The sequence below is a fragment of the Drosophila kikkawai genome, chromosome 3R (assembly GCF_030179895.1).
Source record: "Drosophila kikkawai strain 14028-0561.14 chromosome 3R, DkikHiC1v2, whole genome shotgun sequence".
NCBI classification, from domain to species: Eukaryota; Metazoa; Arthropoda; class Insecta; order Diptera; family Drosophilidae; genus Drosophila; species Drosophila kikkawai.
The window spans coordinates 18,270,095-18,286,737 of NC_091731.1; the positions used below are offsets into that span (position 1 = coordinate 18,270,095).

General features: G+C 40.8%; 1 protein-coding gene across 1 annotated transcript; it reads right to left on the minus strand.

The window, feature by feature from the left end:
- Positions 1 to 3,642: 3,642 nt before the first annotated feature.
- LOC108080777 (uncharacterized) lies at positions 3,643 to 4,380 on the minus strand. Its single transcript, XM_017175641.3, has one exon. It carries the CDS (start codon positions 4,265 to 4,267, stop codon positions 3,971 to 3,973), a length of 297 nt encoding a protein of 98 aa, XP_017031130.1. The 5' UTR covers positions 4,268 to 4,380; the 3' UTR covers positions 3,643 to 3,970.
- Positions 4,381 to 16,643: the final 12,263 nt, after the last annotated feature.

The window sequence follows — 16,643 nt, forward strand, 5'->3', positions numbered from 1 at the left end:
TAACACATAGTTTCACGCTTCTTGCTTACACTTCCACTTCGCTCCGAACAACTTGGCAGGACCAAAGTTCACTTTAACAAGTGAACAACTTTCAATGGGCAATTAAAAGGGCATACAAACCGGGGGACAACAGTTACGGGCCTCCGACGCGGATCGGATCGGGGTGAGCGGGTCGGATGGAAGGCGACAGGCGGCAGGCGGCAGGACGTCACCAGCGAGAAGTCACCGGAAATGTTAACAAAATGCATAGCAGCACAGATTCAGCTAAAGTTTTTGGCCCGAAAGGCAATTAAAGTTTTGGCACCGACACAACAACACCACAAGAAATACACAGAAAAGGATAAAAAAAAATTAAGATTCCTTGAAAAGTGTGTGTTTTCTTGTGAACAACATAAGTAAAAACTATAGTTATAAGCTTAGAACATAATTAATATAAGGAAAACCACTAAGGCCTAGAATTTTGGACACAATATGAGAGCACTAAAATTACTTCAAAGAACAATAAATACAAATTCATATCCTTAAAAATTCGATTAACAAAAATAAAGTAAACTCAACGTTTGTCAATTTCAATTCAAGTCAAATTCCTGAGATTTAAATGGAAAGTTTGAATAGTAATAATATAGAATAGTACTTTTTTTCTCTGTGTATGTGACTTGAAGCAGGGCCACCACAAGATGGTGCCTTCGTGTCCTTGCTGGATGCCTGACTGCTGTTCCGCCAGTTGCTGCAGGTCCGGCCATAAATGTTTTACCATAAAATATAGGAAATTCTCGCAAGCACGGATCCGCAATTAAAGTTTATTAATTTACAGCACGAGGCGTTACCAAAAGAGGCCAAAGCAACCCTCTTAATATATTAAACATTGTTAACTTAATAAACTTTACGCTCAATACAGCCAAAACATGGCGCCATCAAAGTCTGAACACTGTGACGTCATTACACCCACACACCCACACACACACACACCCATAGGGGGTGGTGGCGCATATAAATTGCATATTTATGCACTATAAACATTAATTTACTTGCCATTTAGCTAGACGCGCAGTTAATTGAAAACAACAATATCCGAGGCAGTGCAGCAGAAGCAGCGCCACCATCAAATGCGGGCCTGACACACCCCCTATTCGGCCCACCCCGCCGCCAGCCGTAATGCAACAGCAGCCAAAGCAAACAACTTTAAATTATGCAAAGAATAGGAAAATGCAGCGTGCAAAAATTGCAGCCATCATTAAATTTGCGTGGGCCAGCGGAGAGATGAAAACATGGGGGACGAGGAAACGGGCAAGAGTGGTGGAGGAGGAGGAGTGAGGATTTGGGGGAGGAGGAGTAATGCCAAATTTAATTGCAATTAATGTGCAGTAAAGCGGAAGTGCCATAGAAACGGGCAACGCGTCGGCCATTGCAGTACGAGCTGGCACTTCCGGTTGGCGCCATGTTGGAGCATGCTATATTCCCTGCCGAGGAAGGGGAGTGCCAAGAGGGGCTAAAGGGTAACCCGATACTCTACACAGCTATGTGGGCCAGGCATGCCCTTCTCGGGTTAACCCTGGAGATTACACTAATTGGGTTAACTGGCAAAAGTATGCTATAGGTTTTAGAACAGGCGGGCAAACGGGTATTAAACTCATTGTTTGCGCACTATTTAGGTATAGTGACATGAGTCCTTTGTTTCATTTTTGTATTCAGATTAAAAATACAACTTAGTAATTACCTAATTGAATAGTAATGTAAGATAAACCTGTTTGTGATTTACAAAATAAAATACAAAACAAATGTTGAAAGAGCTTAAAGGGTAACATGTTCCTTTGTTTATTTCTAATTAAATTAATTTAATCAGTGTTTTTATGTTTAAACAAAAAGAACATGTTATTGTTTAATAATTAATATAGGCATTAATCTTATTATTATACTTCTTTTATAACTTGTGTTATAAAAAAAGATAAAAAGAGCTGAAACAATATTCGGTATACCCCGAATCAATCCCCTTTGTTCTCTGGCGCTGCATGTCCTGGCGGAAACGGATGCGCGAAGTAAGAAATCAAGTTTAAAGCGTCCCGTTTTGCAACATTGGCTCTACCGCTTGTCCCGAAAATGGTAAAGGGGTGGGTAAAGGGATAAGGGAAGAGAGGAAGGAGTGTGGTACTACATGTTACAGGCTACCTGGTTACATTTACCTGGCGCCGTCGCGAAATTCAATTACTCGTGCACCATAAACCGATTAACTTATATAAATATTTATATCGCTGAAATGCAGTCGGTCGCCAATAGCTTTATGGGTCGTAGCTCTGCCGTTCGATGGGCGTTCCCACGGGCGTTGGAGTGGGCGTGACCTATCTGCGGTGTGTCCCTGCATATGCAAACAGTTTCCCAGCAGGGATCGGCAGGGACATTCAGTCATTCAGAGAAATGGAGCTGCGGCTGCAATAATTTCATTTGCATTTGCATTTGTTGCCGTTTATGGTCCACTCAAGTGTTGTCAGTTGACCCATTCAACCGCTGTATCCCCTGTTCCCCCACGCCTTCCGAGTGTTTAATGATAACACGCTGGGTGTCATCCACAGGCGAGGACACTCGAGGCCAGAAGTGAACAGAACAAAGCAGACACGGTTCAGAAGGCATATCAGTGCACTGCCAACACGTGTGGACCTCTACTCGACTCCACTGAAGCTGCAATACAGAGACAGAAATTAGTAGGAGAATTCTGCAAATATTTAAACTAAATAGTATATTTAAACATTAAACATTTTAAATTTAAATTGTTATTACATTTTAAGGATCATTAAGCAGCATTCTTTGTGAATAATCGACAATAGGGTCCCATTTCAAGTCCCAAAAACAAACTGATACTGAATATATTTTATGATTTCATATACCTACATTTACATTTCATAAATTGCATTAATTTTAATACATTTTACCTCATATTTTAGTAATTTCTTCACCTGCAGTGTAAGTTTGTAGTTGGCAACTGGCAACTACTTGTCTTCATAAATAGTTGCTAAACAGCGATGGGCCCGTGTAAGTGGCTGGTGAGTGCATCGTTCCCGGCAACAAGGGGCATTCGGGTTGCATGAGGGACATTGTCAGTCAGGGGTTAATCCTGAGCTAAGTGCTGCCCTCGACCTCGACCAGTCTGGTGTCCGACTAATTGAGTTACGCATTCCGGCGGAATTCAAGGCAATCTTTGATTGGCTCCGGGTTATGAGGTCTATATGGTATACGTTGTGTGAAAATTAATCGCATGACATGCAAGCCACTGGGCCTTCCCTACATACACACAGATTTATGTGTATAATGTGGGTATATGGTATATCAATGATGCAAAGGGCTGTTTACCAATTAAGAAAGTGTTGCCCACGTAATTGACAATATTTGGTTTTGAAGATTAATTAATTTCCTATTATTCGCAGGGTTTATTTAAATTATGATGGAAACAAAATTCAAAGCAATGAAGATCGGTTTAAATAGTAAATTTGTTATAATCAATTTAATATGACAGAAATTAGGAAACCCTATATCCCTATCCCCATAAATTAATGAAAATATTTAACTAAAATGAAGTAATCACGAAGTTAAATTTAGGCTTAGCTCTAAATGTTATTTTTGCAATTCCCATATTTCCACCCCTTTTATATGACTTAAGAGGCTTCTTTAATTTTAAAATTCAATCATATTCTCATCATACAAACATTCACAAATAAATTATTCAGCAAAATTCCGGCTGTGTTAAGTTAACGCAACCGAGTTTAAGGGCTCCATGAAAAATTCAATTCATCAACTTTCGTGTATTTAACTTCTCACAACAAGCTGGAATGGCTTAAGTACTCCCAGTCACCCCTGACACATGTAATTTTGCATTTTGAGCCTCTTGAATCACTCGACACATTAGCCGCCCGCCTTGAAGTGTTGATACCAGAGGCTGCCCTGCTCCCGGAATTCGAGCCCCAACTGCCGTGTATCTCTTCTACTGGCCCCAGTCGCGGCCATATTTCACCTGAAGCCGACACAGGAGCTGCTCCATCTGCACCATGCTCTGGTAAGCGCGTCGCTGTACGGCCAGCCACTGTGTCACCATGCGGCGATGCAGGTGCATCAGCTCCTCCCGGATCCACACATGATCCGTCTGCAGGCATCGCAGCTTCTCCCACACCTTATTCCGCTGACCCACTTGCGAATTGACGTCTTCTGCGCCGTTCTCCGATTCGTTGTCTAAATCCAGCTCAATATCTCTGATGGCAACGGCTGTTGAATGTGCCTTCATTCTGAAAAACGTCTTGAAACTGCACAGGGAACAAATTCTTACTGATTTTCATGGACGATTAACAAGTAGGGATTAAAATCAGATAGCATACTCAGACTTTAAACTGATAGTCTTTTTAATTTTTCATTGATGCTTAACAACTTTCACTGATGTTATTTGATATTTTTTACAAGTGTTCAAGTCTGTGGTCGACAGAAGCGGAAACTAGGAATAATTTATGCTTGCAAACTTCCATCTAATCGCTTAATTCCGTGTTGTAAAAACTTTGGGCTAAGTTCCCGGCATTCCAGACCCCGGATCTTTATACGCATCGGATTTGCGCACCGAGTGCAACTTTTTCTAGTTGATTGACTTAAAAATTGAGCATTTGCTTCGTATTTGGTTAAGACGTTTTTTTATATACATTTTTTTTTTCCGCCCGGCTAATGCCCTCGATTGGTTGTGAGCAATACCCAGTGATGCGTTGGTAAAATTTGCAAATCGTTTGGCCTAGTGAAAGTGCGGGGGAGGCGGTGTGCCAGCTCCTTGAGGTGGCACAGACCGAAATTGCTTTTCCGCTCTCTGGGTCAACGAAGCAGAAAAATGTCTGCCTTGCTGATGCCAGCTAACTTCGATTTCCCACTAGCGTATCGATTGATTTGGTATTCATTCGGCTTCGCTCGCCTGCCACAACTTTAAAAGCTACATGTCGCCGCAACTTAGTTCCTCCGTAGCCTTTGTTCAAATTGCATTGCACCCGGTCGACCCAGTTGCTTTTTGACTTCTTTTTTTGGAAGAGCGACAGACGCAGGTCTGTCTCAATCCGCAATTGGATTCGCTGAGCACTGGGCAAAATTTGTTTGCTTTTACTTAAAGGTTAAGGATTGTAGTGAGAAAATATTTATATTATCTAAACAAAACAAAATGTATATTAGATAATTTGTATAATTTTGTTAAGGACTCTCAAATGGACTATAGAGTTGTTAAGAAATAATATTTAAAGTAAAGCAACTTTCTCTGTTTCCTTCTGTTGAAATCTTAGCATTATACATGGATCATAACTTTTAGAAATTTATAAATATTAATCATCTAAATTAATTTAATTATAAACAAACAGTTTGTTCAGTCTTCGCTGCAATTTGTCGAAACTCCGCAATGACTTTGATGCTAATGATCGAGCCACCTCATCTTGAGACAAGGCCAAACAAGGCTGTGACAAAAGAATGTCAACTGGGCGTGTTTGCTGCTGGAAAATGCAGCAATTTTCACTTTTCCTTTCGGCTTAGCAGGCGCCAAAGGAGCGACTCGGAAGCTAATGCATAGAAAACGCCCCAGTTGCTTTCCAATGTTGTGGCTGCCAACCGTGCGTATGCGTAATGTTCGAGAAATGTCTCCCAATTCCTTCCAGCTGAAATGTTCGACAAGTTGTGTGGCTGTGTGTCTGTGTGCCTGTGGATTGTGTCTGTTTGCTCTCTATTTGTGGTCCAATGCCCGGGGCCATTCCCGGATATTACGCATACGTTGGGAAGGCGAGAGATTACCAATTTTTAGGTCGGCCAAGCTTAACAGAGATTGCAAAGATAATGAGAATTGGGCTTTTTTGCCTCCGTTTAAAACGTCTGACTTTTGAGCTGAAAAAATAAAGTTTTCGAGTGAAAAACAAAGAGCATCAAGAAAAGCAACGCCAGCTGCGCGCGGCTTGGCAGCCTAATTGAAAATCTATGCCACTAAATGTAAGCCCTCCCACTCCGCCCACCTCCCCCCTATCTCGGCCTGTCTCTGCCTCGCAGTTGATATTCTGTTTGCCGGAATTGGCAACTTAATTATTTCAGCGGCACGTCGCTAGCGCCTGGCGCTTAAGCCAAACCTCCCGACAGCTGCAAACGCTCTGGAAGAGCAACGGCGAAAAAAAAAAGAAAATTGAGGAAAAACGGAGTGAAAACAAATACAAAAGAATGAGAGAAAGCTGCGAAATAAACAGCGCTTGCAGCATGCAACGTCAGCGGAGGAAAAAACAACAGCTGCTATTGAGAATCTGTGCTGAAAGATAAAGTCGCCTGGCAAACGGATTTAACTGCACAACTGGCGAAAGAAACAGTTCGAGCAAAAGTAACCGACGACTCTATGTGTCTGGTGGGTGTGTGTGACCCCATTAGCACCGACAGCCCTCTGGCACGCCCACTTATTTTAACTAACGCCCACACCCGCCCAAACTTATAGCAGAGCAAAGGCCACAAAAAAAGTCTGAGACCCGCTCGTGGCTTTATTCATGGACATGATTCATTAGTAGACATTCAGAAGCGTATGTTCCCAAAAAACGGAACTCTCTGGAAATGGAGTTACTTTCGAAAATGAATCAACGAATGGGAAAACGGTAAATTTGAATTTAAATTAAATATTTAGATTATGGAGGATAAAATTATAAGAAACTTGGACTTTCCAAAAACATTACCTTTTTTAATTAAATTACAAACAGAATATTTAAAAAATATTTTTGTTAGTTTTATTATAAAAGCATGACATTTTAGGTCAACAGTAATCTGTTACATTATCTTTTTATAACAGAAAAAAGTCTATTAAGTTTTAAATAGTTGAATAGTTGCAATTGAAAATAATTAAAACAATTCAAAAATCTTTTATAAATTCTTATTAAAACGATTTCCGGAACACACGTGTTTCGATTCAGCACACATTTCTTTTCACTTCAGCCATATCTGCGCCGCACTCTTTTTTGCAATGACTTGGGCAACTTTGACAGGGCAAAAGTAATTAATTTTTGGCAACTAACTCAAAACGGCAAAAGGCGCCGAAGAAAGTGCAGGGAAAAAAACGCAATAATAAGGCAAAAGAGGCGCCACAATTAACGCCTGCAACTTTAATTGCGTTTTAATGTGCAGCAGGCCACAGAGCGGCAGCCTGTTTGGATGGTGGTGGGCGGCTGCAATGGCTGGGTGGCCAGGTGGCTGAGTGGGCTTCCTCTGAACGGGCTGGGGTGGTCCAACGTGCTCTGTCAACCGCAGGCGGTGGCTCAAAAGCGTAACAAGCATTTTGCCGCGCCTCAGCAACATGGCACTCACACACGCTTACGCTCACAAAGGAGCGGAGACAAACACACACATGCAAACGAGTCCTGTGACGACGCCGACTATGGGTGTTCCTGTGAGTGTGGAATTGGATGTGCCTGTGCCTGAGTGCCTGCCTCAAAAGCGGCTTAACCAACACACACTCGCACACCCACAAAGCAGCATGCACTCAAAGAATGTATTCGATTTTCCCAGCATTTAACCCAAGTCCTTGTTGTGAGTATTAATCTAAATTTTTTTTAGCTAGTTTGAATATAATTTCGAGCTGTTATTCAGCTCAAAAATCATTCAAAATGCATCCATCGTTTCCCATTAAATTGTTTTCCATTTATGTTTACGATATATCTCCTTAATCGATTTGACAAAACGATTCTAAAAACTCTCTAATAAACTTTTTCCAAGTGCTGCGGGCTCAAATCCCGGCTCCGGACATGGGAACGGACACGGACACTAAACCGTGCGCCTCCGTCTGGGCCAACTATTTACATGGCACCCCATTATGTCCGGACTCGTAGCTGCGTCTTTTGTGTTGTCCCAGTCGCAGTCGCTCTCGCTCGCCCTAAGTGACGTGATTTAAATTTTTATGCCCTTTGAAATTTTCGCCGCCACTGCTTATCGCAACGTTGATGTCGCCGTATGCAGCTCCAGTGGCAGTCTCCGTATCCGCATCTGCATCCGTCTCCATCTCCGGCTCCGTCTCCGTCTCTACGGATTCACTTCCGGCGTACACGGGACAAATCACGTAATCTGGCCTTAGTGGGTCAAGCAGCAGAAGCGGCAGTAAACTGTAAACCGTAACCCGTAACCGTAATGTAACAGCCCGCACGGAGAGATACAAAGATACTTAGGCGCACGGGACAAGTACAAGTAAATAGACATAAAGATACACGACATGAAAACCACTGTCAACATGGAGTCACATGCTGGTAATGTCAAGTGTGGTGCGACTTGTGGACCGGCACAAAGCCCCTGCCCATTCCCGCACACAGGTCAAATAAGTCAAGGGTGCTTCCGAGTGTAGGGCTCCGACCTAAAAATACTCTGCAATAGAAATCGGCATTCAAAGGCTTCCTGCCTGAAACGTATCATAGCTACGAAGATGAATTGGGAACAGATATCAGAAATAACCCATTGAAAAGCTGTCCTCATTTGAATCAAACAAATAGTCCTTTCCTTCTTGCCACCAATTATACATACATCAAAATGAATGCCTCATCAAAGAAATTATCTTTTTGGTAACCTTATCATAAGTTATGTGGAAACTTACTTGACAAATTAAACTATATTAATTGGGCTTTGAAATGTTTATACATTCATTAACTTTTCATGGGACCACATATGGAATAATAACATAACAACTTAATTTGCACAACACACTCTTTGATGAATGGCCAATCATCGCATTACATTGTGTAGAGAGCTTAAAAATTTCTGGTTCGTTTCCTATTTGAAATTGTTTCTTCCTTGTCGCAGATAGATAGTGCTTGTTCAATAGAAGTAATTCCCTGAGCTTGTCATTCTTTTAGCTTGTTATATGTTCTTATGAAAGGCAATCCACAACGGCATGCCATGATTTTGTTGTGCGGTTGTGGCAGGTGATGTTGTTAGTTGCGGTTTGTGACAGGCTTTGAAGTGCATAGTTGTGGTTTTCACCCAACTAAAAACGCACACTCATAATAAAAAAATGTCCAATTAACCCACGTAACAACATGTCATTGAAGCCCAAACAAAATTGTACATTCTAGGAATTCAAATATATATTATAAGAGCAAGAAGGAAAGCATTTTATTAAAATTTAATTTAATTAATTTTATTATTAATGAAGATACCCTTTATCTCAGTTTAGTTGACAATGTCAATGCCAGAAATGTGGAACTCAAGTCGACTTGTCCTTAGGCAACCGCTTTTATCTCCGAAAACTGTGCATGCAACGGACGGCTGGGAGTGTCCCCAAAGGCATCCATTAAATAGTTACTCAAATCGAGTTCCTGTTAAATGATTAATCCCTTCGGTTTCCGGCAGGACAAACATCATCATCGCCCTTAAGTAACGGTTGTCACGTCCGCTCGGACCCCCAAACGAACGGCGCGACGGATCAACAAACCAGGTAAGAGCAAACACCGTCGAGGGCCGCCTGATTTCGAGGGCTACTGAGAAATGCAGACAGACAGGCAGACTGGCAGGCAGGCAGGTGCAAGGTGCAAAGGACGACTGATTGAACGCGAGGGACTCCGCCTCTCCAGCGACGCCCAAGGACACGTCTTCGGCTGAGACTTCAAGTTGAAGTGTTTAAAATTGTTCGCCATTATCGACGGCCGTCAATAAGCGCATTAAAACATTTCTGCAATTCGCGCCCCCGCCTGACGGTTGATGGCGTTGACACGCGCCTGTCAGCTCTCAGCTGCTGCAAGCGCAGCTCTGCTGCACTAACGAGTCCCATTGATTTTCCCTCGCCGGAAAGACGGTGGAGAGCAAAGACCAAGAAGGGTGTGCTGGGATGTGCGCACGGTGCGTATGAGTAATGGGAAAATTCTTAATGGGCGAAGAAAATTGGTTGGGCATAAACAATGAGATGCCTGCGACCGAGGGAGAATGATAATGAGTTCACCAAAGAAGGCAAACCGGAAAGTGGAGAACCAAAAGACCAACAACCAACGACCAAAGACCAAAGCAGGAGGACATCATTAGGCAAAGGCATCACTGCCAGGGATCCAACGCAGCCAGGTGTGTCATGCACACCAAATATTCTATTAAAAAATGTACATTTTATACATTTTTGAAGCTCATCAGATATGCCCCGCATACGGGAGCCGTTGAACCTTTTAATGGAAAACGCATTTATGCTGAAATAATGAGAATTAACACGATTTTAAATTCATAGAATAACTCTTCTTCATAACTCGTAAAATAACGAAATTTGGTATTTTGTATTTTTGTAAATCGCTTTTAAAATAAATTTTACTACCTTTTAATAACTTGTTGATGGCCTGTTATAGCTCATTATGCAGTTAATTATTAATTGAAGAAGCAAACAATTTTCAATAACATTTCAAAAATGATGCATTTAACTTTTAAAACAAATAAATTTTAGTTAAAGAAAGACCCGTAGCCTTCAACTTAATCCTAAAAAATTTGAAACATATATTATGAAACCTTTTCTTTCTCTGATTTTACTTACTTTTTTTCGCAACCCACAAAGCTGAAATGCATTATTTTTAATAACACACTCAAGATGATTTTAATTAACCACCACTGACCCTCCGCACATTATTCTCCGCCCCTTTGTGTACTTTTCGGAGTCTCGCCAGAGCCTCATTAATGCGATACTTTCATTACGCAATCAATAAATTATGGTTCATTTTAATGCCATATCGCAGCACTTACTGCAGCTCCTTGCATTCTTTGTGTCGCCACTCTGCTTGCAATATTTAATCAGCATTTTCCAGCGAGCTCAACAATTCGGTATCCAATTATAATGATTTCGCTGCCTCCTTATTTAATTGTTTAATTTTCTTTTAATTTTCCTCCGTTCCCCTCACATTTAACGCCGTCCTTGTTGACCCAAATCGAAGTCGTGCCGACGTGAAATTGTGCGTTATACGAGTGGGTAAATATCGGGTTGGGTTCGGCTGAGCCAGGAATCACTTTCCATTAAAATAAAAGATAATAAAGCGGTTCGCAGAAGGACTTATCAGGTTAAGTGGACGGCCCCCTTATTAACCCAGGGGCATTTTCAGTAATTACTTCAACTGCTAATTGTACACGAAACTGAGTTGGTCGCAGCATGCCTGGGTAAACGGTCAGAAAGGGTTTAATGTTTGCCTGGCAAAGGTAAACGATTTCATATTTTAACTTAAAAGTGGTTGCTTGAACTGAATTCTTTCATATCTTTAATGTAGATTATGTATACTGCTGAAAATATTAATTTAAATATAATTTCAAGCTTAATTGTTTAAGGAAATTGTTTTAATTTAAATGGATTTCGATAGGCAAACAATTAGTGTGCTAGTGAAAAAACGTGTCACATTTTTTCAGAACAAAAAAACCCAAATTATTTACACTAGACTGATGTTTAGCATAACAGTTAAATTTATTGAAAAACGAACATTTTTTCTGTACCTAAATTTAATTTTGCCTACCAATTTGTTCACTATCCACCATATGCACCGCTAAGGTCTAAAAAAAATAATCAATAAAAAAACAGGCGTATGGTCAACACCTGGAATCAAGTTTTGGTAAAGGAAAATCCATTTAAATTCAAATGAGTTTGAAACTGTTCAAAAACTTGTATCGATAAAGACAGGGTTTAAGACTTTTAAGTTATTTTAAATATATTTTATTTGAGAATTGAGGTTAAAACTCTTGAGCTAGCTAATTAGAAAATGTTATTAAAAATATTAAAATATTCTTACACGAGTTTTCAACAAAAAATGCATTAATAGCGGAATATTAAAACCATTCAAAGATATCTCTGAAGCCTTTGAAATGCCAACTTTAATGCAGAAAAAATATCTAAAATTCAGTGAAAACTAAAGAACTTGGTATACTAAGACATAACAAAATTTAGGAATAAATTCAAAGCTATATTATATTTTTATTTCCCTGATAAAAGAATCTAAGGCAACCCCATGGAATGACTATATATACGGTAACAGAAGCAAGTGCCACCCTTAATAGTTTAATTTACCCACTTTATGGCAGCCACTATCGCCCAGCATTTATGCTGAATAGTGTAATATTTTATTTAAAGTGCGCGGCTGCTGTTTGTGCCGCCTATTTGTCCTTCGCGTCCATATATCATTGGGGGAGGCTGCCGAAAAAAAGACACTGACATAACGACAAATTTGCTTGCTATTTATGCGGCCAATGGACAAGGGAGACCCGAGAGCTCGAACCAGAACCCAAACCCGGCTCCAAAGTAGGTAAACATATTTAACAAACGCATGTGGACAGTGTGTTTATAAAAACATATATGCAAATTATCGTGGCTCGCCTTTGGCCCTCTGCGCGCACTCGTTCGGACAATTCGCGTTATTTATAATGGACAATTCTCGTGTTGTTGTTTATAATTTATTTATGCAAATTTTCAGCAGGACAAGCCACTGCAGTGCCGCTAGAAATCGGAAGAAGCGCGGGACCGAGTATGTAAATAGTTATTGCCAGCGAAATCAAAACTAAAGCGATTTTCAAAATATAATTAATTGCAATTGACCCGATTTGTAATTTATTTATTTAATCCACGCCATAGTCACGGGGGAGCAAGTAAGGAATTGATTTATATTAATTTACACGTGTGCAAACGTTGGCATTATACTACCACCCGCTTCCCAGTTGCAGCTGAAGCCAATTAAATAGCTCGTCCTTGACAAGGCGGGGATTTCTCCGCAGGCTCCAATGACGTGGATATAATTAGTACGAACTAGTCGGCAAACGGGCTCAGTGAAAGCCCTTTGAAGGGCTCCACTCCCCGTGGAGCATTCGAATGAAGCTCTGTGAATTCGGGGATTTCAAACGCATGGCCGCACGGGAGCTCTCGACAATTAGGCCACTCCTATGTATAGGAGATAATCAGCTCATTAACATTAAAGCGAATGTAAAGCCTGTTGTCCTAACCAAAAACCCACTAAAGCAAACAAGTCAGTGGGTCGGTCGGTCGGTGGCTGTGCGTAATGCATATTGTATAGTATATGTTATTCGTTATGGCGTTATGGCCTCACCTTCTCTTCACAGCAGAGTACACATGTTACGTGTAACTGACTGTTCGTTCATTTGCGGTATGTATGATTTAGCAGCTCAACACTCGCCACTTGGCCACAACTCACTTAGTGCCGGGCCCTGCCGCAAATGGCCATAATATTCAAGCATCACCAGGCGGAGATCTGCCTCCAGAACCAGATGGGGATGGGCTTCCAACGTGGCCCAGACCGAATTTATTGCAGACCCAGCCCCCAAAACCAGGATAAGTCAAGCCAAACCAAGCCAACTCGGTGTCTGTGCTCGAAGGGCTTTTGTGTTGAAACAAACCTGACACAGACCAACCCAATCAGTAGACTTTAAGAGTTTTGCCACAATTTCCGCAACATTTGATTGGCATCTGCACTCGAAAAAACAGACAAGTTCTTGATTGGATTTTAAATGCAGATTTAAAAGAGAGCACCAGCAACACACTATTGAAACTCTTTTGTTCACTTGAGAACTTACAAGAGGCTTTAAGTATCAACGGCAGCTTTACATATTTTATTCTAGGAAATAGGCCTGGCTCCAAAGTATAAAATTATTTCCATTAACTAAATATTCAAATATAATTATTTATAAAATAAAACTTAAAAGTATATGTATTTCACTGTCTAAGTTCAGCTAAAGGTAACTGAATTCTATAAAGAAAATACTTTGCTGAGAAGTTTTTATGAGTTTGGAGAGAAGGAATGTTTTAATTTTCAACTTTCAAAGCAAAGTGAATTTGAAAACAACGGCGTACCTTAAAATCTATATTGTGTGCGTTCATCAAACTTATCGAAAGGAGAGCAGTTCGATTGCAGAATATTTTACTTAAAAATAAAATGTTTCTTTTATTTTTTTCGAGTGCTAGAAGCATAGTCGAGCATAGCAGGGTAAGCTGTTTTAAATTCCAAATCAAGGCTCGCACCTTTAATCAATTTTTGAAGCCCTTTCTGGAAATAGAGGCTGCTCAATGCCGAGCACCCTTGAAATCAGATACAGTCGGGAGCAGAAACAGGAGACTGGCCAAATGCCTGTGGAACGGGTGGCGGAAATCTGGAAATCTGGCCACCCGCAACACTCTGTGGAGTGTGTCATAAAATGCCAAAACAAATACATATAAATTTTCACACAATTCAATTTATATGCCCGCAGCACAAGCTCGAGCACCGAGAAAGGATGCTGGATTTAGGATACGGTTTCAAGAGCCCGGCTGTATCGACAGCTCCAAAGTAGTCCCAAGCTCTTTGGAGCACCATATCCTTTCCTCCTGGCCCTGGCATCTCCTTTTAGCCATCTTTCGCCAACCATTGTCTACTCATTTTACCACTTGATTGTGTTTGCACAACATTTCGGCGAGAGACGCGTCGCGATGCAGCCAACAAACTCCGAATAAAACAAAATATATCCAAGCCACGAAAATTTGAAATGCAAAGGCGGTGCTCGGGGCAAACGTTTAACGTCGTCCGCCTGGCACAAGGCATGTTACAAAACTGGGTTTACGGCATTGCCAATTTAATATAAGTAAAAAACAACAGAAAAACTGGGTACTATATTCTAAGTATGGTTTATATTTAAGGAAGACAAGGTTTTAGAAATACTAAAGATGAGTTTTAAAAAAGGAGTAACAAAAATAGTTCAAATCAAGAATAATCTGAAAACTAATTTCGTAATTTTAGGCGTTAAATTTAAATTGCATAAAAACTGTATCTAGGCTTTAACCAAGCAAATTGTTTAACAACCTCCTTTATTCTCTAGAAAAGAGCTTTCCTAATGTTTTGACACACTCTGTCTTTCATATATGTACATACATATATGTATGCACAGATATATCGACGCATGTCTGGCCAAAAACAAAGTTCAATCAGAGCTCGTGCCTTGCCAGTAAATCAAATAAAGAAAAATGCATATAAAAACAAGGATGGCAACAAGCAAGCCAACAAAGGCGTTATACCAGAAACTTTTTATCAACTGCCGAGTTCTGAGAAAAATTCAAATGGAAATAATTTAAAATAGAATAAAAGTAACAGCTAGAAACTCTTATTGATTAAAGAAATTCGAAACTTGAATTAAGGCAATTTATACACTTACCCCAGGTGATATATATTTTTTGAAAGAGTTTCGGCTTTCTCTGAATCGAAATCAATTTTGGGATATTTGCTTGGCCAGGATATCCTTTGGGGTCAAGAACAGCAGCAGTCGGAATGCACATCCTTTGTTGTGTCAAGCAATCAGTGATATGCACTTTCAAGTAAATATGCAGTGCACGCAAAATCCTGGAAGCTTTTTGGCCCTGCCGCAAATAGTGCATATGATAAACTACGAGCAGAGCCAAGAGTTTTAATTAAATTTGCATACACAATTTCAGCAGCAGCATCCTCATCAAAAGTTATGGCAATTGCACGGCTCCAATTGTTCAAATTAAATGCGAATGCACTGCCATTTGGCCGGCTTACCCAGGTGCGACGACGAGCTGCAAGGACGAGGGGCGAAAGGATGAAGTTGCTCATATGACTGTCATAAAAGGCAGCGGCTCATAGTGCAACGCGTCCTATTTAAACTGTTTTTAATGACGGCGCAGCTCGTTGAGAATTGAGTCTCTGACTGGGTAAATAAGCAGCCGACAATCAAACAGAACCTGATCCAGACATATGGTGCATATGTCTGCTGGGTCGGGGGCGACGCAACCGGAGCTGAGGCTGAGGCTGCTCCTTTCAATTTGCAGCCGCTTTCGAGTGCTTTATTTTTTAATGGCTCCTGCACGGGCCTTGGTTTCGAGCAGCCATTGAGTCATTGTATCTACCTTGTAATATGAAAACCGCTTTGGCAAAACTACTTGATTGTTGCTCTTGTTCTTGCTTACGATGCCCTTTCATTTTCAGGACCTTCACTTTGTTTACTAATCTGGCTTTTGATTCACTTTATATCGAAAGAACCCCAGGATTTACAATTACAATATTTAAAATGCAATAAACAATGTCTAGTGAATTATTAAATATTCACTTTTAGGGCAAGGATCTTGCCAATAAAGCATTACTTTTCCTTTGGCCTTGGTCCTGTTTACTTTCACTTGATATGAGGAACCCTTCAGGAGAGTATGGAAAATCTCTTTGTTGGCTTAAGTTTCTTCGTCTGCTGTTTCAGTACTTTTTTATTTTTGTTTTTTTGCGTTGCCAATAAAACATGCATTTTACTTTCAGCTCAACCGTTGGCAAACAATAGCGAATGGTGGAGAATTCTCGAGTGAACGGAGACCGGAGACCGGCTGCGGGGGAACCGTATCACAAAAACGTCACTGCCATCGCAACGCGAGGATCCTTTGTGCAGTGTGCACTCAATTATTTGGTCGTTACTTTTTTCTTATTACCTTTTGCCTACCGACACCACGACTATAGTGTATTATAACTGAAGGACAAGGCTTTGTTCCCTTGGACCGGCGATACAATTTGGCTTGCGGAATGGCGGAAGTAAATGCGAATTTAATATGCAAAAGATTGCTCAAAGGATATCGGGTGAAGATTGCACCGCGAAACGATTGCAAAGCGAGTAATGCGAGAATTGACAGAATTGACAGAAGTGACAGCATTTAAGTGGGA

Bases quoted from the DNA above. Each gene is read 5' to 3' on its own strand.
- LOC108080777 (XM_017175641.3), bottom strand. From the start codon at position 4,267: ATGAAGGCACATTCAACAGCCGTTGCCATCAGAGATATTGAGCTGGAT.